The 24,049-nt window shown below is 43.4% G+C and overlaps 1 protein-coding gene across 1 annotated transcript in view; it reads left to right on the forward strand.

The window, feature by feature from the left end:
- LOC126355430 (uncharacterized) overlaps window positions 1–24,049 on the forward strand; it is a 1,825,973-nt gene that overhangs the window by 1,411,946 nt on the left and 389,978 nt on the right. The window contains exon 7 of the mRNA XM_050005738.1: window positions 17,614–17,865. Within this exon, the coding sequence (XP_049861695.1) occupies window positions 17,614–17,865 (252 nt within the window). The remainder of the gene's footprint in view (window positions 1–17,613; window positions 17,866–24,049) is intronic.

Consider the following 24,049-nt stretch of genomic DNA (forward strand, 5'->3'; position numbering starts at 1 on the left):
CTGGGCAACGAATATTCTTGTTGAGTGCACACAGTTGCCCTAAAATAGAAACCATGAGTTATAATAGACTGGAATTAAGCAAAGTAGACAAGTCTTCATGTTTCAGTGTCGGATAAAATGTTGATCAGTCTCCAGTGGAGATAGCAGCGCTCACTTTTTGCCGGAGACCTTGAACGGGATACTTCCAACACAACGTTCCATGTGCCCTCATGGAAGTAGTCGACTTCACGGAGTGTATGAAACCCTTGGGACGATAAAATTTCTCATCTATGAGGGCGTTCTAAAAATTAATACATCCGACTTTTTTACATGGAAACTCTGAAAGTTTTTTAAATAAAACAAACGTAACATTTCAAGAATTTTTAAGTGCTGGAACACAGTACCTTGTCCTCGATGGTGAGTGTTCATGAGAGATAAGGGTACGGTCAAGAGAGCCTCAGAGAATTGTGATAGGATCGCTCTCATTGGCTCTGAGCACTATGGGACTCAACTTCAAAGGTCATCAGTCCAATAGAACTTAGAACTGCTTAAACCTAACTAACCTAAGGACATCACATACATCCATGTCCGAAACAGGATTCGAACCTGCGACCACAGATTTCTCGCGGTTCCAGACTGTGGCGCCTAGAACTGCACGGCCACTCCGGCCAGCTCGCTCTCATTCCCCTCTAAGATAAATAAGCTGATGAACAGGGTGGGCAGCAATTTACGGCTGTTTTCTCATGGCGTTGAGGTGATACGGAAAGATGTCGTTGTTAGTGACTGTAGGAGTGGGCAAGATGACTTGGACAGAAATTCTAGTTGTTGTAATGAGTGGCGGCTTGCTCTAAATGTATAAAAAAAGTTAATGTGGGTGAGGACGAAATAAAATCCTGCAATGTGCTAATACAACGTTAGCAGGGTTTTGCGTAATCCAGTCACATCAATTAAATATGTACGAGCAACGTTGCAAAGCGATATGAAATGGAATGAGCACAGCGGTTGGTAGTAGCAAGGTGAATGTTCGATTTCGTTTCACTCGGGAACTTTTGGAAAGAGATACGGCGTACAGAACATTAATACGACTTTCTTCAGTACTGCTCGAGTGTTCGGGATCCCCTCCAGATCGCACTCAAGGAAACCAACGGAGCGATTCAGAGGCTAGCGTCTAGATTCGTTACCGGCAGGTTTGATGAGCATGTAAGTATTACGGAGATTCTTCGGGAACTCAAACGGGAATCCAATGGAGGAAAGCCGACATTCTTTTTGGAAGGCACTATTGCGAAAATTGAGATAATTAGCATTTGCGGACGACTGCAAAAGATTCGACTATCGCTGAAGTACACATCGCGTATGGACCACAAAGGTAAGAGGTGAGAAACTAGGGCTCGTACAAAGGCTTTTAAACAGTCAGTTTCCTTCACTCTATCTGTGAGTGGAACAGGAAATGAAATGACTTGCAGCATTACGTTGTACCCTCCAGCATGCACCGTACTGTAAATTTGGGAGGATGTAAGTAGATCTAGATCTTTATTCTTCATGTCTACGTATTTGTTCCTCAACATTGCCATCGTGGCAACAAACACATTTTTTCCAACAAGAGACCAGTTCGTTGGTACAGTCACTGTATAATGTTCCACTTTCTTGACAGAGCCAAAACCTCACCTCTGCTTGCACTGCTTCATCAGTATCAAAGTGAAGGTGTCCTTGAAGTTTGGGAACAGATGAAAATGGGATAGGGTGCACGAACTGTTCGAATTCTAAACTCGAGTACAGTACACTATATCTCTCGCACCGACATACTTATGTTACACACCGCCATGTTACACTCAACAATTCTGAGCTCTCTTACGGCAGAGGACGGCAAAAACGTAGACGTGAGGAATAAAGGCGTAAAATATTATCCATGTTCGTTTTATTTAAAAAAACATTTACGACTTTTCCATAAAAAAGGAGGAGGAATTACTATTCAGCACACCCTCATACAAGAGTTCAGTGCCAAAATCTGTAAGTATTGCATTTTAGCAAGATTACTTGTTGTATATACCTTGTCTTTCAAGGGCACGTTTGCGTCACCTGCAAAAATAAATAGTTTTCAGTCAGCCGACACGCTTAGTGGCAGATCAGTGACATAAATCAAGAAAAACTACCGACTGATACTAATTCATAGCATCCATTTCCAGCCATAGACCCGTATGCAATAACGTACCACGAACAGAAAATTATCACGTAAGCAAATTACTTAGCTGAACTGCATCTATCCAAGTGTTCAATCTAACTTCTTACGTAATAGTTCTGAATTTATTCGCATTAAATCCAGAATAAAAACAGTCTCGGTTGAGACATTATTTAATAGCAATTATTCTTTTAACTCTTTTGGGACATCATCAGATTGCGTTAAAATACGCTCCTGGAAATTGAAATAAGAACACCGTGAATTCATTGTCCCAGGAAGGGGAAACTTTATTGACACATTCCTGGGGTCAGATACATCACATGATCACACTGACAGAACCACAGGCACATAGACACAGGCAACAGAGCATGCACAATGTCGGCACTAGTACAGTGTATATCCACCTTTTGCAGCAATGCAAGCTGCTATTCTCCCATGGAGACGATCGTAGAGATGCTGGATGTAGTCCTGTGGAACGGCTTGCCATGCCATTTCCACCTGGCGCCTCAGTTGGACCAGCGTTCGTGCTGGAAGTGCAGACCGCGTGAGACGACGCTTCATCCAGTCCCAAACATGCTCAATGGGGGACAGATCCGGAGATCTTGCTGGTCAGGGTAGTTGACTTACACCTTCTAGAGCACGTTGGGTGGCACGGGATACATGCGGACGTGCATTGTCCTTTTGGAACAGCAAGTTCCCTTGCCGGTCTACAAATGGTAGAACGATGGGTTCGATGACGGTTTGGATGTACCGTGCACTATTCAGTGTCCCCTCGACAATCACAAGAGGTGTACGGCCAGTGTAGTAGATCGCTCCCCACACCATGATGCCGGGTGTTGGCCCTGTGTGCCTCGGTCGTATGCAGTCCTGATTGTGGCGCTCACCTGCACGGAGCCAAACACGCATACGACCATCATTGGCACCAAGGCAGAAGCGACTTTCATCTCTGAAGACGACACGTCTCCATTCATCCCTCCATTCACGCCTGTCACGACACCACTGGAGGCGGGCTGCACGATGTTGGGGCGTGAGCGGAAGACGGCCTAACGGTGTGCGGGACCGTAGACCAGCTTCATGGAGACGGTTGCGAATGGTCCTCGCCGATACCCCAGGAGCAACAGTGTCCCTAATTTGCTGGGAAGTGGCGGTGCGGTCCCCTACGGCGCTGCGTAGGATCCTACGGTCTTGGCGTGCATCCGTGCGTCGCTGGGGTCCGGTCCCAGGTCGACGGGCACGTGCACCTTCCGCCGACCACTGGCGACAACATCGATGTACAGTGGAGACCTCACGCCCCACGTTTTGAGCAATTCGGCGGTACGTCCACCCGGCATCCCGCATGCCCACTATACGCCCTCGCTCAAAGTCCGTCAACTGCACATACGGTTCACGTCCACGCTGTCGCGGCATGCTACCAGTGTTAAAGACTGCGATGAAGCTCCGTATGGCACGGCAAACTGGCTGACGCTGACGACGGCGGTGCACAAATGCTGCGCAGCTAGCGCCATTAGACGGCCAACACCGCGGTTCCTGGTGTGTCCGCTGTGCCGTGCGTGTGACCATTGCTTGTACAGCCCTCTCGCAGTGTCCGGAGCAAGTATGGTGGGTCTGACCCACCGGTGTCAATGTGTCCTTTTTTCTATTTCCAGGAGTGTAGCTGGATATGTAACCCATCCGTCATAAAAACACATAAAATGGAAAATCGATGTAACAGTAACTGTATATGTAATTCATCTGTCATAAAAACACAAGAGGCCAAGTCACAAATTCTTGCCCCATTTCTTTTAGCCAAATTACGGCTGTAAATACGAAGTCAACATATTCATTCCCAGCGTTGGAGCATTCTTGTTTCGTGCCGGCCTGATCTGCTGGTAGCTCCGCCGTAAGACACTGCTGTCACTTGTTAAAGATGGCGGTTCTGCTTCACACGTCCATGCGCCCTAGAACATCGAAGTATGATAGTTTTCTGCAGAGCAAGAGCCGAAAGCCCATCGAGATCTACAGGGGAGTTGAGCCCACAAATGGGGAAAACTGTCTTACTTTGAGACCTTTGAGGTGGTGGTATCGCGAGTTCGACAAAGCCGTGAATGCGTGTATGACAATGACCGGAGAAGCCGCGTTCTTCGCTGACTGATGACAATATCTCTAGCGTGGATACAATGATGAAAGCAGATCGGCGCGTGCTCATACGGCCATTATCCGGGAGCTTGGGGTATCGTAATGGAGTGTTTATGACATTGTTCATTGGTCCTTACGGTACCGGAAGGTTTCATGTCTGTGCATGCCTAAGCAGTTGGATGCCATGATGAAAGGCAAGCGAATGATGTCTTGCCGCGCAGGGTAGCCGCGCTGTCTGGGACTCCCCCTGTCGGAGGTTTGAGTCCTCCTTAGGGAATGGGTGTGTCTATTGTCCTTAGCGTAAATTAGTTTAAGTTAAAGCAAGTAGTGTGTAAGACTAGGGACCGATCACCTCAGCAGTTTTGTCCCATAAGAACTTACCACTTAGAAGCTTAGAAGAATGTTGCCTTCACTGAATCGTCTGTAATGGTACTCGAAGGACGGTGAAGGTTTTCTGGGCCGTATCGTTACTGGCGGTGAAGCGTGGATACTGAATTTCACACCGGAATCCAAGCAGCAGAGCACTGTGTGGAAACATTCGGGTTCGCTGTGACAAAAAACTTTTCAGCAACATCTGTTGGGAAAGTGCTGTTAATGGCCTTCTGGGATAGCTGTGGATCGCTCCTGCTGGATCTCATACCACAAGGTGTAACCACCAATGACGGTAGTTATTGTTCCACACTCCTGAAGGCTGCCATCAGTCGAAGGAGCCGAGGGATTCTCCAAGTGGACAATCTGATTCTGCTCCACGACATTGTGAGACCCCATGTGGAAATCAGAACTGCCGACAAGCTCCGTGCATTTGACTGGGAGGTTCTGGACCACCCATCTTATAGTAAAGGCTTCACCTCTAGTGATTCCCACGTTTTCGGATGGCTGAAGCTCTTGGCGGGACAGTGATTCACAAGTAACGATTAAGCCAAGACAGCAACCCGACGGTGGTTCCATAATGAGCCAGACGAATTCTGCCGCAAGGTATGACAAATTTAGCGCTGCGATGGAACAGATTTGTGGTCGGGTGTAGGGAGTATGTGGAAAACTAGTGTAAGATACTTAGAATAGGATGTACATTTGTTATTACCTGTGTGCTAGTGAAAAGTACGGGTAATGACTTTCTGATTCGTCCTCGTACAATATGCAAGATGGACCGTGAACACGCCAGCTGTCTTCGTCATAGTAGTACAAAATAGGACCAAGCTTTCAAATTCACGCTGTCTGAGCTGCGGTAAGAGCCGCATCTGAATCTACAGCAAACGAACACCGACGACTGTAGTTCAGGTACAGGTACCGACCTTTGAACGGAAGATGAAGAGATGGAGAGTATATGAGGATATTGAACTGGTAATTCAGTACGTAAAGGGAAATGAAAATTTAATGGCCATGGGGAACTGGAATGCAGTTGTAGGGGAAGGAGTAGAACAAAAGGTTACGGGAGAATATGTTCTTGGTTCTAGGGGTGAGAGGAGAAAGATTGAGTTCTGTAAAAAATTTCAACTAGTATAGCAAGTCTGTGCAAGAGACACAAGAGGAGGAGACACGGAAAGACTTCAGTTAAATTACGTCACGGTCAGAGATTCTGAAGGCAGATATTAGATTGTAAGGCGTACTCAGGAGCAGATATAGACTCAGATTGCAATTAGATGTGACAAAGAGTAGGCTGAAGTTTAAGCGAAGAAGTAGGATATGGAAGTAACAAGAAATGAAGAGATACACTTGAAGTTCTCTGTGCCTATAGATACTGCAATAATAAATACCTCAGTAGGCAGTTCAGTTGAAGAGGAATGTGCATTCCTAGAAAGCGCAATTACGAAAGTTGGAAAGATAACCGTTGCTACAATAAAGAGTAACTGCGAAGAAACCATTGGTAACAGAAGAAATTATTCAGGTGATCTATGAAAGAAGGAAGTACAAAAATGTTGAGAGAAATTCAGGAATACAGAAATACGAGTCCCTAAGGAATGAAATAAATAGGAAGTGCAGGGAATCTAAGGCGAAATGGCTACATGAAAAATGTGAAAAAAATAGCATACTAAATGATTGACTCAGCATATAAGAAAGTCAAAACAATCTTCGCTGAAACTAAAAGTAAGGGCGGATCATTAAGAGTGCAATGGGAATGTCACCGTTAAATGTGGCAGAGAGAGCGGATAGGTGGAAAAAATACATTGAAGATCTCTATGAGGGGGAGGACTTGTCTCATGACATGATAGAAGAAGAAACAGAAGTCGAAATAGATGAGTCAGGGGATCTAGTATTAGAATCAGGATTTTAAAAAGCTCTGGACAACTTAAACTCAAATGTAGCAGAAAGGTTAGGTCATATTTCGTTAATATTTCTAAAATCATTGGGGGAAGTGACAAAAAACCGACTATTCACATTGGTGTTTAGAATGTATGCTTTCAGTGATAGACCATTCGACTTTCGGAAAAATGTCATGCACACAGTTCCGAAGATTGCAAAAACCGAGGAGAATTATTGTACGATCAGATGGACACCTCATGCATCCAAGTTTTTGATCAGGACAACTTGCAGAAGAATGGGAAACAGAATTAAGGGTATGTTAGATGTGCATCAGTTTTCCTTTAGAAAAGAAAAAGGCACCAGAGACGAAATTCTGGCGATGCGGATGATAATGGAAGCAAGATTATTTTTAAAAAAAATACACGTTCATAGGATTTGTCGACCTGGTAACAGCGTTCGACTATGTAAAATGCTGAAAGACTTTCGAAATATTGAGAAAAATAGGGGTAAGCTATAGGGGAAACAGTTGACATGCAATATATATAAGAACCAAGAGGTATTGGGAGACCAAATACGAAGTGCTCAGATTAAAATGGGTGTAAGACAGGAATTTAGCCTTTCGCCCCTACTGTTCAGTATGTACATCGAAGAAGAAATGACGGAAATAAAGGAAAGGTTTAAGAGTAGAATTGAAATTCAGCGTGACAAGATATTAATGATAAGATTCTTTGATGACATTGCTGTCGTCAGTGAAAGTGAAGAAGAATTACGGGTCTGATAAATAAAATAAACAATCTAATGAGTACAAAACATGGACTGAGAGCAAATACAAGAAAAAGAAAGTAATGAGAAGTAGAGGAAATGAGAACAGTGAGGAACTAAACATCAGGATGGGGGATCACGAAGTAGATGAAGTTACGGAATTCTACCACCTAGGCAGCAAAATAATCCTTGATGGACGGAGCAAGGAGGACATCAAAAGCAGACTTGCATGTATCAAAAAGGGCATTGCTGGGCAACAAACACAGAATTTAATTCGAGGGATAAATTTCTGAGAATTACATTTTGATCACAACGTTGTATGGTTGTGAGACATGGACTGAGGGAAAACCAGAACAGAAGAGAATCAAAGCATTTGAGATGTGGTGCTACTGAAGGATGTTGAAAATTAGGTGGATTGATGGGGTAAGGAACGAGGCGGTTCTCGGCAGAATAACTGAGAATAGGAATATAAGGAAAACACTGACAAGAAGAAGGAACAGGATGGTAGGCGATTAGTTAAGATGTCTGGAAATAACTTTCATGGTATTAGAGGGGTCTCTAGAGAGTAAAAACTGTAGAGGAAGACCCAGATTGGGAGACATCCAGCAAATAATTGAGGACGTAGGTCAGAAGTGCTACTCCGAGATAAGATAGGCACAGGAGGTGAACTCGTGACGGGACATTTCAAACTAATCAGAAGACTGATTCAAAAAACGAGCAGCATACAACATACTGTCCGTTTTCGTGCACACAAATATTGGCAGCAATACTTATTCTGTGTACGCCTAACGGAAAGTGTACTGTGTGCTGGTCACACCGCGTTTATTTTGTAAGCATGACGCTGTTTTGTAGTGATATGGCCGAATTTGCTGGTGTGCGCAAACTCCACCTTCCATTTCATATGATTTTATACCTGATGGACTGCATATCCAGTTACTGTTAAGTCAATTTTCCATTTTATGTGGCGTTATATCTGATGGTTTGCTTGTCCAGCTATTTTTACACAATCTAATGATACCCCAAAACGGTGAAACGCGTCACAGATATTAAATAATTTCGCAACCAAGACCTTTTTATTCTGCACTGCCAAGGTGGAATGAAATATGTTTCTCATTCACGTTGCTTCCATTTCGCTATGTTACTAAAACCATACTACACACACAGAATTTTCATTAATAGTATTCAGTGGTCTGCCGACAGAACACCCTGCGTTTTGCAGTCAGTGCTCGTAAAAGAAATCTGGGTTCGTATAACTAATTGGTTGTTGCGACAATTATATCCTAACTGGAGCTCAGATGACACAGTGCCTTTACTTTGCTATATTCTGTGGACTTGCTTACGGTTTTAGCCATACAGTGTGCTACAGGTATATGTGTAGATATTTTTATCGGTGACTGGACGCAGTGTACTGAACGACATTACATCAGTATTTACTTCATTTGCAAACGAATAATTATTGGTATCAGGAGTAGTATGTTTTTACGTTGGTTAGTACCTCCAAGTACTTCTGGCTAGAACAAGCCGATAATGCTTATTTTCCACTAGCCAGCAGGTCAGGTATTGAAGTGGGGACGCGTGGACGCAGAATGGTAAGTCCTTAATGGCAGTCACAATACACTTACGACCGAGCGGAAAACATCTGGTAATTTATTGTGTGGCGTTTTTGCGGGAAGACTGTTAGACGCAGAGAAAAAGCAACTAACGGACGGAATTAGGTGCATATTAAGGTGCCAATGATCACAATATCTGCACTTACGTCCCCAATACCTTGTATTACAACGTTACACATTTAAAAGCTATTTGAGAGTAACGGTACGAGATCTTACTGTCACTTTCTCTTCCTGTATAACTTTATTTACGTCAAGATGTGTATCGAGTTCTTGTCCTTTTTAAGTTGGCAGAATATAATCATTTCTTAATCATTATTTAGTGAACGCCGTCTGAAATTGCAGTTTCTCTGTGCAAAACAACAATTCTTCAAGTACTATATCTTCATGTCTGATTTAGAGTTAGGTGCGCTTACTTTTACTCTGCATATTCTAACTCTCTGTTATACATTTGTAGCCAATAAAGAGACAGGCCAAGCAATAGCAGTGTGCATCCCAGTACTCCTACAAGCAGAGCGCTTCAAAAAATGGTTCAAATGGCTCTGAGCACTATGGGACTCAACTGCTGTGGTCATTAGTCCCCTAGATCTTAGAACTACTGAACCTAACTACATCACACACATCCATGCCCGAGGCAGGATTCGAACCTGCGACCGTAGCAGTCGCACGGTTTCGGACTGCGCGCCTAGAACCGCGAGACCACCGCGGCCGGCTAAGCGGAGTGCTGAAACAGGCAAGACATCTGTGTGCGTCAATGTTTTACGTAGCAAAAACTAAACAGTGGCTGGCATTTCTGTTTGCCAATACTTCACGCACAGTATTACTTTCATAATATTTAGCCACAGTGCTACGTATATTAATCCACGAATCGTCACGATGAACAGCTGGTCTCTGTAATCCATCTAGTTAATTTTATAGACGAAGCATAATGTAGAATTACATTTTAAACTATATCTTTTAAAGCTGAGTTCCATAGAGAGGCAAAATTACTCTGGAAGTTTTCATTTTTAGTCCAGTTCTATACTACAGAAATGTGTCGTTCTCACAATTTTCATATACCTTTTCATTACTCATATTCTTGCAGGAATAGCCACTTAACAATAAGTCTATGCGTTCTGCGAATAGGATATAAGGTGTGCGTACTTTGTTTCTTTTACCTTGGGCATTAACAATAAAACCCCACTACACGTCTAGACTTTCCTGCAGCTGTTTACGCTATGGAACGAAAAGAAATGACAATTTTATCCAAAGACAATAATTACGTTGAAGTAAACGAGTTTTATGTAGATCCCTTGGGCAGTAAAAAAAGGCGGAACATGGTTCTCAGTAGGATGTATGATGACCACGGATGACAGTGCACGCTCTGCAATGTGTTCCAGTGCTGGCCACAAGGTTGGTGTGGATTTCTTGTGGTGGGGGTTTCAGTTCCTTCACCAGCGAGCCTGGTATTCGCTGGGTGGTCGTTGGTGCATGTGACAGTGTTGCAATGTGTCTCCACAATGCATCCCGCACATGCTCGACGGGATTCATGCTTGGCGAACCGGCAGGCCAGTCTGTTCGCCGAATATCCTCTGATTTCTCCACCTGTTCTGTTTGATGTGGTCGCGCATTGTCATTCATGAAAACGAAGTCAGAGCCGAATGCGCATCTGAAAAGACGTACATATAGGAGAAGCACAATGTCACAATAATATGAGCTGGTGAGTGTACTGTGCTTAAAGGTCTGGAGCACGCAGCATTATACCTCAGCCACCCCCCTCCCCCCCCCCCCCCCCCCCAAATCATAACATCTAGACTAGCAGAACTACCATGTTTGATAAAGTTACTGGGTGTATTATATGTTCCCAGTTCTCACCATAAGAGAATACGTTCAGTATGATCGTTTTGGTGATCCAGTTGTTATGATGTGGATGCGCCTAATGGTTCATGAGCGCTCTGACCCTCAAGTGTTCCTAACGATGCACCTGTCGGTCAGCGTTATTGTGACAATGTACTCCTTCACCATGTGAATCGTTTTCAGGGGTGCATTCGGCCATGAGTTAGTATGCATGAGAATAAGGGACGGCATCGAACTGCGCAGGTGGTGAAGCTTTTGGAGCGAGAGGATATTCGCCGAAAGGACCGGGCTGCCCATTCCCCAACCTAAATCCCATGGAGCACAAGTGAGGTACGTTGGTGGGACGTATTGCAGGGCGCCCACATGCGCCAACAAGCATACGCCATTTTCAGCTGCGCTGGTGGCGGAATGAAACGCCCTACCACAAGATGTTACCAACCTTGTGGCCAGTATGAGACCACGTTTCAGACCATGCACCGTCATCCGTAGTGATCACACATGCCATTAAGAATCATGTCCCGTCTTTTGTAATGTCCAGGGGACCATCATGAATCGCGGTAACTTCAGTGTAACTATTTTCTTTGAAGAAATTTATCTTCGGTTTTTTTTTTTTTTTTTTGCCTATTTACTTCAGACACCTTCGGTATTGTACTGTTCTGAACTACAGCACTTCTTTAGTGCGTTTTTAAGTTTCATCGAGTTACGTGAGTTGACAGTGACATCTGATTTCGACAGTTACTTTCACGTTGTAGTTTTGCATTGCGCTTTATTTTATTGACATAGTGGAAATTGTTTTTACAGTGCTCATTCCACCCAGGCGCTAGTATTTTCCACCATTTTCTACAGTCGTTTCGAAGTTCTCAAGGGGAATCCTTGTGATACTTTGTTGAGCATCATCCACAGTACGTGGTTTGAGACGATATACGTCTACCTTCACCCACCCCCGCAAGATGAAGTCGCACATTTGCACAGTGTCAGATCAAGGATTCGCGCTGTTCGTTCGTCAGGACCGTGGCGACCTGTCTCACAGCCCGAGAAATGGTCATCGAGCCGTTCTGTTACACTGACTGCAAAATGTGGCAGGGCACAGTCTTACATAAACATGAGGTCGTTGATACTGTTGTACGTCGACACAATTGACCAGCTCATATAGGTACAGGTGTTAGTATACTGGGGTCCGAAGAAGGGACGGATCTGTGTGTCGTTTTGATACTGTGTCGATGCGACACTGCACGGTAGCCTTAGTGTCATGGTGGATTTTCTCGACAGTGGGGTGTGGAGAATCTTTTACCCAGGAATGTGAATTACGACGGCTTGTAAATCCATTCACATGAGATACAGACCTTATTACTCCACATTATGTTTGAAACTAGCTCGGGTAAGTCTAAGAACTAGCACAGCATGATTTGTACGGTGTCCATCCGACAATCGCAGTCTTCTGCGGATATTTCTTGGTAGCTGCGCAGCTTCCATGAATGAAATTTCTGATTCTATATTGCGTTAGATTATTTTCACGGCCTCTCTGAAGTTCACCTTTCAGGTCATCGGGTTGAATTGAACATTTCTTTCTTGATGTCGATTACTAGGCAGCTTCTCACAACGTTCATCCTGGATGTCGCAGTCATCAGTTTTATATGCCAAGTCCTAATGATCTTTGGATGCACAACCCAACACCATCTCTCTGCATCACAGAACGATCTCCCCAAAAGTATCAGGAGACTTGTTAGTTGAAATTAATATGAGGTTTGTTCACTCTTCGCATTTATGGAGGCTTCAACTCTTCTGCGAATGCTTTCAAAGACGTGTCTTTATCTCTGTGGAGCAATGACAGCCCATTCTTCGTCAAGGGCCGAAGCCAGAGAAAGTAGTGATGTTGGACGCAGGGACTGGAATGGAGTCGACGTTCTGACTCAGCCCAAAGGTATTTCATTCGTTTCAGGTCGGGATTCTGGACAGTCCAGTCCATTTCTGGAATTTCATTATCCAAAAATCATTGCTTCACAATTGCTGCTTTATGATGCAGTGCATTGTGCCGCTCATACATTAATCATCTCCGAACTTTGCTCCTACTGTACGCGACATACATAGCTGTAAAATGCGTCTGTATCCTTCCATGCATCTGAGTAGGATTACTCATTGACATGGTCCGTCAGCAGACAGAAAGTGGACGAAAGCGATTGAAGGGTAGCGGTTTGTAATGGGAGAGGGAAAAAAGTGAAAAGGCAAGCGCCAAGGGAAAAAAACGTCTGCGACAGTAGGACTGGTAGTAAGCGCTGTAGCGGACTGCTATCTGCGACAGTGCATGCAAGATGTGGTTATGTTAGTGAGAGGTATCGTGCACGGTTAGCTTTGTCGTTGTGGGTGCTCGTTGTAGGGCCTGCTGCAACTGCTGCGTCCCTGTAACTATTCAAGGTCGTCATATATTAGTGACAGTGTAGGGGGGGTGTGGCTGGTTTGCGTGCTGTTTACAGTATGGTTCTCCCTTCGATTGCCTGTTTTTCGGCGGGTCGAGCGTCTGGGTTTGCCAGTAGTAGCTGTGTTGAAGGGGCCAGTCAGTACTGTCGTGTTAGCGTGCTATGGACCATAGATGTTTAGTTTCTTGCTAATAGTGTCTTTGGTCTATTATGTTTCCATCTATGGTCGTGGTCGTAGTTACACAGAGAAAGGATGAACGGGTTACGCGAGTGTCTCGTGTTTCTGTACAGTCGTGTGGAGAGTTTTTGGAATACCTGCAATATGGTATCTAGCCGATATTCCCGGTGAAGATCCGCGGTGCGTGTTCTCACAGTATCGTTCTCGCTTCCCAAGCGCGGGGTCCCGGGTACGATTCCTCGCGGATTCAGGGACTTTCACCTGCCCCGAGATGACTGGGTGTTGTTGTTGTCGTCTTCGTCATCATCATTCATCCCCATTACGGTCAGAGAAAGGCAACGGCAAACCACCTCCATTAGGACCTTGTCTTGTACCGTCGTACGGCTCTCCCGCATCGTTACCCTACGCTCTGTCAAGAATCATGGGATTTCATTTCCATTCCATTCCAATGAGTTGACTACACCATAACAGCTAAAACTACCCGCTATCCTAACATCACCTATTCCAAATTTCGTTGCTGATATTAAAAATAATGCTAGGTAACATTTTCCAGGCATTCATCAAACCCTAAACCTTCAGGCGAGCTGCCAAGGTACATCACTCCAAATCAATCGTTTCCAGTCATCCCAGTGCGTCGCTCTTACCATCGATTGATTAGCATTGACTACAGAAATTTTTGGCTTATGAGGAGCTGACCGGCCACTGCACCCCCGGTGTTTTTAAGTTCCTACGCACATACGCTGTGCAAGATGGACTGCTGGAACTTACGAACGATTTATTTCCCAGATTTTTCAGCTCCTCTTAGCATTGCCCCACGGTCCCTGTCCTCCAGAATATGGGGTCTGCGTGGTCTTGGTTTTGCTGTGGCCGTTCCTTCGTGTTTCCACATCACAGTCACATCACCAACAGTCGACTTGCCCAACTTTCATTTGGCACCAATGAATTCTTTCATTGCCCGAATGCCACAGAGATAGAAATTTCTCCTTTCTGAAGCTTTCAAAGGGTCGAAATGTCCATGATGGATTTGTTACTCTCCTGACATTCGGCGACTAATGCAAGTCACCGAGCCCTCCTGGCCGACCCATCCGGCTGTTATCGTTTCTCTACTGCCCAAGACAATACCGCCCGCCTCCTTTCATATTGGCAGGAGCTCCTCCCGTGACATCTCGTGGTCAGTTCCTCACTAGACAGAGTGTCTGGATACTTTTGATCAGATAGCGTACTTCCATCTTCCCAGCCCAACGTCATCCTCTTACTCCCAGACCCATTTGTGATTTCCTCTCGTGTCTCCACCATTCCTTTCTTTTCACCCAAAGAGCCTATAGTACTAGCTTATATCGACAGAGTTCCTGAATGTGTGACCGTCGCCTTCCGAGTTCGATAGCAATTCATATAAGTAATGATTTTTATCGTATTTTAAACCTGTTGTATTCCTTTTTAACTTAAAAACATCATGTGTTATAACGGACTTACCCTCTCCCATACATAAATGGTTTTACGGTGCGTGTACCTAATGTTCCTTATTTTAAGGCATCAATCCGAAAAACAGTGCTAACAAAGAATGCAGATAGTTACGACGTGATCGCTCCCGCATGGATATTTATCGAGCACAATAACGATCGAATTGAAATTTTGTAATAGATTAAATGAGTTACTGTAGCCAGCAATAAATGAGAACAAATGCGAATAGGTAAGTGAAACAGTAGCAAATTTATATTTCAGATAATTAATTATGGTCATCAGCCCAAAAACGAGCAAAAGATAAAATTGTTTAGTGACTGAATTGACACTCAAATTACGTAATAATTATAAATGTAAAGGAAGGCAGTAGGGGAACAAAATTGCACACGCGTGAGTTTAATTTAAAAGCCACGCGTATCGTGAACAGTATTAAATTCATTCGAAATGTATTGAAATTACTTGCAGTTAATAAAAACTTATAATAGTTACTAGCTATTAACACGTCCCACGAAATGTACTGCATTACCCACTGTAAACCTGCATGTTGTCAGGTTCAGTGAAACAAATACTGAAGACAAGTCACTGAGTCATAAAAAACAAACTCATTAATAACAAGAACCTTGGCAATGCCAGTCGTACGAAAACGAACAGCATCTGATGTAATAGCAAAATGTACAACATAAATTTATGAGCCACTTTATTTGAAACAGCATCAGCACTTTCCTGTGAAAGATCTTTTACTTTTCTGATTGGGTACAGTAAAGGCGGTACAACACACAAAAATCTTTAATTACTACTGAAACTGATTTCATGAATAACTTGATTTAATTAATTTAAAAATTTAATTGCTTTTATCTTCACTTAATTATCTCTTTCACTTGTGACTGTCTTGGTATTCATTATGAAATTTTAAGGACACTGCTGATGGTTAATGACAAACGAAATAATCCGTATCACTTACAAGGTTTATGGTTAATTAAATATACACTGCAATTTTCAAATAATGAAACTACTAAGCTGGCAAGCCGAGTACGTAACTAAGAAGCTATATATCTACATCTTGTTCTTACTTTGTGGCGAGCTGCTGGTGGCACGACGTCATACATTTTCTAATGTCCGTTATTGACACCAGGCTATTCTTTAACAATGACTAGCTGTTAATAATATTCGGCCACATTAAACTCATGTAACGATTCTTCATACATACCTTGTCTATGCGTAGATATATGGTCTCCCACATTTCCACAATGCGTTGCTATGCTTATGACACCATTTTGAAGACAATCAGAATCATGCATTAGAGCGCCCAACCTTACGTCCATACTTCAGCACACAAGAATAGTAACTCTCTCTTTCCATTCTATGCCTGATATTGTGCCTGCTGGTGCACGCACTCAACGATATTTTGTCAACATGGACATTGAATTTTTGGATTCCAAGCTCACTGGACTCGCATTCGGAACGACGACCGTTCAAACCCGCGTCCTGTTATCCTGATTTAGATTTTCCGTGGTTTCCCTAAATCTCTCCATGGAATTTCCGGGATGGTTCCTTGAAAGGGCACGACCGACTTCCTTCCCCATCCTTCCCTAATGACGGATGACATCACTGTTTGGTCCCCTGTTCCAAATCAACAAACCAACCGACCTCATCCATCCTACAGCCAGGATCTCGCACCTTGCGACTTCCATCTCTTTGGCCCAATGAAGGATGCTCTCCGTGGGAAGCACCATGTGGATGATGGAGAGGTTTTTGATGGAGCAAGACATTAACTCTGACGTCGAAGCACTAGTGGTTCCTTGCGATCATTCAAGCCCTCCGAGTAAGGTGGTGTAACGCCATCGCATTGAACGGAGATTGCGTATACAAATAGAGTTTTGCAACCAAATGAGTGAGGAATAAAATGATGTACTCGAATACTGAATGAAACCTAGTTGCTTTCATGAAAAAAGTGTTGTTTTACTTATTGAACACTCTCTGACATTTGTGTTTATTAAAGGGTGTAGGATGTCAAACGGTCCGACTTGGAGCAGGAGAGGCACCGCAGGACATTTTAATTCCCAGCGGCTATACTTTTACAAGTAAATTCATAAAGCATTGTCAGCAAGACCAGGAAGGATTCAAGATTCACACTCATAACAGTGGAAGTTCAAAAACATAATAAAATATTTTTTTAGATATGAAATTTTATCGTTTTTTCACTTACTGTTGGCTGCATTTGTTGCTATAGGTACATTTTTCTTCACAAGTAAAAGAGATCCTTTGATGAATTTTGCACAGCATACAAACCATACTTACAGGTGTATGAAACTCTAGAGATTTCCAAATGTATTAAAAACTTTGGTAAAAATTGAGATAATTAACTACAAAATTAGATTTTTTTAAATATAAAGTTTAAAACGTAACAGCTCATTCATTTTTTCATAAGTTAAATAGATTCTAGAGTTTCAGACACCTGTAAGTATGGTTTGTATGCTGTGCAAAATTCATCGAACAGTTTCTCTTACTTATGAAGAAAAGTGTACCTATAGCAACAAATGCAAGCAATAGTAAATGAAAAAATGATGAAATTTCACATGCAAAAAAATTTATTTTGTTATGGTTTTGAACTTCCGCTGCTATGACTGAATTCTGAATCCTTCCTGGTCCTGCTGACAAAGTTTTATGAATTTACTTGTAAAAGTATAGACTGTAGAAAATAAAATGTGCTGTGGTGCTTCTCCTGCTCTAAGTCGGCCCGTTTGACGTCCTACCCCCCTTAAAGTTATTACATATTTACAGTTGGCCAATAGTTCCCATCTACCCTGTGTATTGTATACGCATGAGCTGGGGACTGGTTCGCAGGTGGCGGCAGCGGGCTGGCGCCACCACGGTCCCCGGAACTGCGTCGCCACTCCGACGTGTCGCCCGCGTCACTCAAGGAGCTGGAGAAGGTGGCGGGCGAGCGGCGCGAGGAGCTGCGCTGGGAGCGGGAGCTGGAGTGGCGCCAGCACCGCGTGGGCGGCGCGCCGCCCCCGCAGCCCGGCGGCCAGCCGGGGCACTCACCGCAAGTCGAGCGCCGGCCCTTCCCCTCGCCCGCCAAGCAGGTCGGGCCAGGTCAGTACCGTTCCACCACCACCACCACCACCACCACCACTGAAACACTGACTTGGTCCCATTCACCTCAAGTTGTACGACGGGTATGTGTAGAGCTTTAATTAGCACCCTGTAGAAACTAGTTTTTTATTTGTTTGTCAACATTAAAGTCTTCACACCACAGTACTGTACCAAACCTCCACAGGAGCCGAAACAATAACACGGCAGATCTTCGCTTTACCATTGCAGTGCCTCGTTTTATTTCGGATCTTCCAGAGGCTAGCTACGGTACTGTGGCATGGAAGATTTCACTGTGCATTACTAGTAAAAATACATACCCACAAACAAACAAAAAATTAATTACGTAACTTTATTTTTGCTGGGTGGTAATTAAAACTTTTTGAGCCATATGACCAGATTTGCTCGTCGCCAGATTTTACATTCTGGCATGCACACAGTTTGTTACACACACAGTGTGTTCCATTTATCTTGATCACACCAAATACTTTTTTCTTAATGTTACGCAAGATGGTTCAAATGGTTCTAAGCACTATGGGACTTAATATCCGAGATCATCAGTCCCCTAGACTTAGAACTACTTAAACCTAACTAACCTAAGGACATCACACACATCCATGCCAAAGGTAGGATTCTAACCTGCTAGTGCAGCAGCAGCGTGGTTCCAGACTGAAGCGCCTAGATCCGCTCGGCCACAGCGGCGGGCGTTACGCAAGAATTGAGTGTACATGCATCGAACACTACTGTTGTCACATGAATGACGTTGTGCCTAAATCAGAAGGAAAGAAGCATTTTTTTTTTTTTTTTTTGGGCAAGCAACCACCCACATTTATAATAAGCAACAGATATGGCTGGAACCACCGTAGTCATAAGCTTAACACAACCAGATTGACTTCGGTCAGCAACACCAACGCTACGGTGAATCACGACCAGAGCCTTTCAAGGTAACAAACATGGCACGCAGCCGTTCGGCGCTTCCATCGATATACACCAGGTTTCACAGTACCGAGCAGGCAACCATTAGCATACTCGACCACCCATTGGTAGGCCCCACCACTGACAAACACTTCCAGTCAGGGCTCCACAGGGGTGGATTCCGCCGTAGTGCCTCCAGATTTCCAAGTTATGGTGAAAGAGAGATAGCGTTGTCACTCCGTGGCAGACGGCATGCGGCTTCGTTTAGGAGGCGCCACGGTCGACAGCGCCAACGGCAGAGGCGCACGCGACAGTTCAGATGCGTCGGAACAGTGGCGACTTATGTGATGGCACACTCCCGAAGCAAAATAATAACAAAATTAAGCAAATGTTGTTTAGCTACTGTGAGTATATTAACCAGTGTGATTCCCTTTCTTGTAACTTCCTTCATTACGATTATATGAACAGCAGAACATCTCCTTTAAATAGCACTCTACTTTTTTTAAATTCAGTAATCGACTTTTTTCCTCCAGACCTGTTCAGAAATGTATCACCCTGTACGATTCAGGTAAATATGATGTTAATAAAAACGCCACACAGGAAAGGCTTCAACTACCCCGTACTAGACGCCATTATCAGCAATGCAACTGACCGCACTTGCATATGCCTAGGACATCTTAATACAATGCCGGAGTTTCGGCATAACTTTCGAAGGTAAGTATACAGCTAATTATCTACAAATATAACTACTACTATATGTACTATTTAAAAGGTAGCCATACAATAAAGTACCACTCACAAAGAGGAAAATGCCCAAGAAGACTGAATAAGGTACAAGAAAGTGGTGGAACTGTAATGAAATACGATCGGCTGCGCAGTTGTTCAAACTAAATCACTTGGTTATGTCGACTCCAATTACTATGCAACCTGAATAAATCGCAAGCGCTTAAAAAGTAATTCACAACCTAAAAATTGCATATTGCCGACAATACAGCTTGTGACAAAAAAAGGCCAAAATTTCAGGGAACATTCTTCACACATAGAGCAAGAAAATTCGTTGTATGGAAACGGGTCCGGAAACACTTCATTTACATGTTAGCACTCAGTTTCCACAACTCTTCAATGCATTAATCGTAGGAAACACACACGTAAAGGAAGTATAAGCACAGTATGGATCACATCCCTGCATTAAATGTTCAGAATGTTCTCCGTTAGTAAGGATAGATGGCTCAACCTGCCGTCTCATTGAATCCGTGACTCGCTGGTGCATCCCTGAAATAAAGCATCTTGTTTCGCAGACTTCCACAATACGGCACGAAGAATCTGTAGATCTTGTACCGGCATTCCACGCACAATAGCTTTAAAGTACCCACAAATCAGCAAATAATATTTTAATGGATTCAGATACTGAATGCATGAAGGCTGTGGGCTGGTCCATCTCCACCTATTCATTTGACAATGCATCTGTTAGGCGTCTAAGAAAGTTAACACTAAAATGAGAAGGAGCTCCATCGTGCATGAAGTACATCTCTCGTCTCACTAGCAAAGGCACTTAATCTGGCGACTCTCTAAGAAAAGAACACCAACAACGCCAGCCCAAACGTTGACATAAAACCTTTATCTGTGACTTTATTATGCAATACCATGACAATTTCCGACAGTGCATAATAAAGAATATGAGTGGACCCAAAAGTGAACCTTGAGAGATTCCATCCGTAATTTCTCCCTTGTCACCAACAGTTTTTCTACTTCCAGAATTGATTGAATTATTTAGCAGAACCTTTTGCACTCTATTAAATATGATTGAAAGCAGCTGTGTTTATCATGATTAATGTGATGACGAAGAGACGAGTAAAATGAGCTTCAACATGGAAAAAGCGTTTCTGGACCAATGTCCATATAATATATTTTCTTTTTCTATCAGGGACGTGTCATGGAAGTTTGACCATACCAATTTGCTACATCCTGTATATGCTGACAATTTTTTCTGGAAACTTTTGCGACACACAAGTTGCAGCAGCATGTACATTACAGGCCTCTGTTGCCCAGAAATGTTTGCTGCAGTACAGTTACGCGCCAGAAGTATTTACGCATGGCTCCACCACTGGTACATAACGGACGAACGCAAGATACTGGAGACGATTGTGGATCTCCTTTTACATCTCACAGTATATAAAGAAACAATAAGAAAAATAGGGGTTCGTGAATGCGGTTCTTTATTATTTTTAAGTAAACGGAATGCCTTAGAAAATTCAACTCGAGAATAGATGTTTCATACATACTTTTCCCAGAATCTTACTAGAATGTCGAAACCCGATTTTGAATATCTCGTAAAGGCAACTAATTGGAGAACTGCTAAAATGATACAAATATGAGACACTGTTCAGATGGTTCAAATGGCTCTGAGCACTACTGGACTTAACATCTGAGGTCATCAGTTCCCTAGAACTTAGAACTACTTAAACGCAACCAACGTAATGACAGCACACACACCCATGCGTGAGGCAGCATTCGAACTTGAAACCGTAGCAGCAGCGAGGTTCTAGACTAAAGCGCCTAGAGCCGCACAACGGCCTTCTGAGACACTATATACAAGTTATAACCCAACTGGTGATAATCCTTCCGTTTCCAGTTACTGCCTATTCGTCAAAAGTTTACTGAACGCACTTCTTTAAATTGAACTGTTCATCAAAAAGCCTCTTGGTACAGAGGTTGGACGAAAATATCTGAACACAGCCAAAAATGCATGATCGAATATAAATGCAGATGGCTAGCCAAGCCTGCAAGTTGAGCTATTGTATTTGACCGCAAGCGGCACCCTGTGCAATGTGCTCTATACGTTGTCGTTGCTGCCAGAATAGTGTTCTTTGTAGATGTAAGTGCACTCGTCGGAGCTAAATGAATTCGAAAACGTCGAAACTGTTGACGCTCGTATGGTGGGTGCTTCTGTTACCAAGTTACCGGAAGTGTTTGATATTTCAATAGGTACATATCAAAGATTCGTACAACAGACAGACAAAACGGAAAAAAATATCATCCGCTGAATAACAATGCAGACGAAAGGATGTGGTGAGTCAAAGTGACTGGCGGTCATTGAAGAGGAGTGTGACAAGAAAACAGGGTGTGGCTGCAAACGTCACTGCAGAACTAAATGTCTCGCTAGCCAACCCTCTAAGCATCGAAACAAGTAGTAAATAGTAGGGCGAACTGGAATCCCAAAACTACTACTCATCAAGTAAGAGGAAAACTTAATGACGAAGACATAAAACCAGCAATAAGGAACACGGGGAGAAACTCATTTGGTCGGATGAGTCTAGTTTAACACTGCTTCCATCTTCTGGTCAAAAGTACGTCCCAAGAATGAAGGATGACGAAGGTTAGATGTTGATTTGGACACCGGTGTCGTGGTATTTCATGGGCACTTTGCGCACTCGACAAGGTCGCTTTACCGTCAAGGATTATATGACCATTTTGGTGAAGAGGTCAATCGCATGGTACCCACCCCAGTGCTGACGCTGTGTACCAACATGACGGAGCTCCTGTTGGTACAACTGGCAACATCCAGGACTGGGTTTGGGAGAGGATGAATTGTTGCATTCCCACTGGCCACTCTGGAGAGATGAGTGCGTGACCATCCTCCACGTTCAGTATCATTACCTGAACTTCCCACTGGTTTGGAGGAATAATGTTATAGGATTCCCTTGGCAACTGTACACGACCTGTATTTGTCAATTCCGATACGAACGGGAGCTGTTTCGAATACCAACCATTTCCTTCACCGTATTAAGACTGGTACCGTGTTGTGATTTTGATTGTTCCACATTTTTGTCCATCCCCTGTTCCATAAGGGTACAATGTTATGGTACACATGTTGAAGGATTTCATGACGTAAGTTATCAATAATAATTGAGTTTTTTATTTATATTTTATTTTTATTCATCAGTACCAGTCGCTGTTCACACCAACTATTCCTGCGCCAGGCACGTCTTGAGAGATAATATCTGTCTCGTGGCGTCAGATGCAATCTATGTGGATGAAGTGTCACCTGCGCTTCTATTGTTACCACAATAATGTTTTGCCTCTCATTTGGCCAAGATGAGAGGACTCTGAAATTTTTCGTATGCTTCATCAAGTTTGACGTTTCCCCCCGGTAGCTGAGTGGCCAGCGCGACAGAATGTCAAATCCTTAGGTCCCGGTTCGATTCCCGGATGGGTCGGAGATTTTCTTCGCTCAGGGACTGGGTGTTGTGTTGTCCAAATCGTCATTATTTCATCCCCATCGACGCGCAAGTCGCCGAAGTGGCGTCAGATCGAAAGACTTGAACCCGGGGAACGGTCTACCCGACGGGAGGCCCTGGTCACCGCATCTCGTAGTCGTGCGGTAGCGTTCTCGCTTACCACGCCCGGGTTCCCGGGTTTGATTCCCGGCGGGGTCAGAGATTTTCTCTGACTCGTGATGGCTGGGTGTTGTGTGATGTCTATAGGTTTGTTAGGTTTAAGTAGTTCTAAGTTCTAGGGGACTGATGACCATAGATGTAAAGTCCCATAGTGCTCAGAGCCAGGCCCTGGTCACACGACATTTACATTTATTTATCAAGTGTGATTCCGACGTGATCGGCAACAACTTGCCAACTATCCTTTCTCAGATGTGGTCTTAGTATACATTATTTTCGATGTCCCATAGCTCATGTAAACGCACCTTAACAAACGGGTTTACTTTATGCAAGAACAACGAAAGTTGCTACTTAACATTTTGAAATATTTAATGAGAAAATGCAACAATTTTGAAACACACGATACACAATATTTACTGGAGTTATTAAATCAATCAAAGTACATTCCCTCAAGGTTGCGTTTCCTTACAGATTTAGTCTCACAATCCAGTATCCCATTATCCTCACTAATGACAATAGAAAAATGACTGTACCAGTTATTTTCGGAAACGCATTGGAAGAAGATTCACAGAGAAATTAATAAACGACACCAGAATATAAAACACCAGACGGACTACAGGACAATTTCCAAACACATTCAATTACATGATGAGATTAAAGTTAGTCAGAATACCAACATTATTGAACACTACTGTTATCACTTGGACCCTGATTACTGAAGCTCCTTTTTCTGGAATCAATGATATAGTTAACTACATTTATTTTTGAGTTACTCCGAATGTCAAAGCTAACCGAAGAAACCATCATCATCGCAGTTAACTGTTTATTGATTTTGATACATTTCATTTCTTCAATCATTAACGTTCGAGTTTCAGCCA

This window comes from Schistocerca gregaria, chromosome 3, assembly GCF_023897955.1.
Source record: "Schistocerca gregaria isolate iqSchGreg1 chromosome 3, iqSchGreg1.2, whole genome shotgun sequence".
Taxonomy (NCBI): Eukaryota; Metazoa; Arthropoda; class Insecta; order Orthoptera; family Acrididae; genus Schistocerca; species Schistocerca gregaria.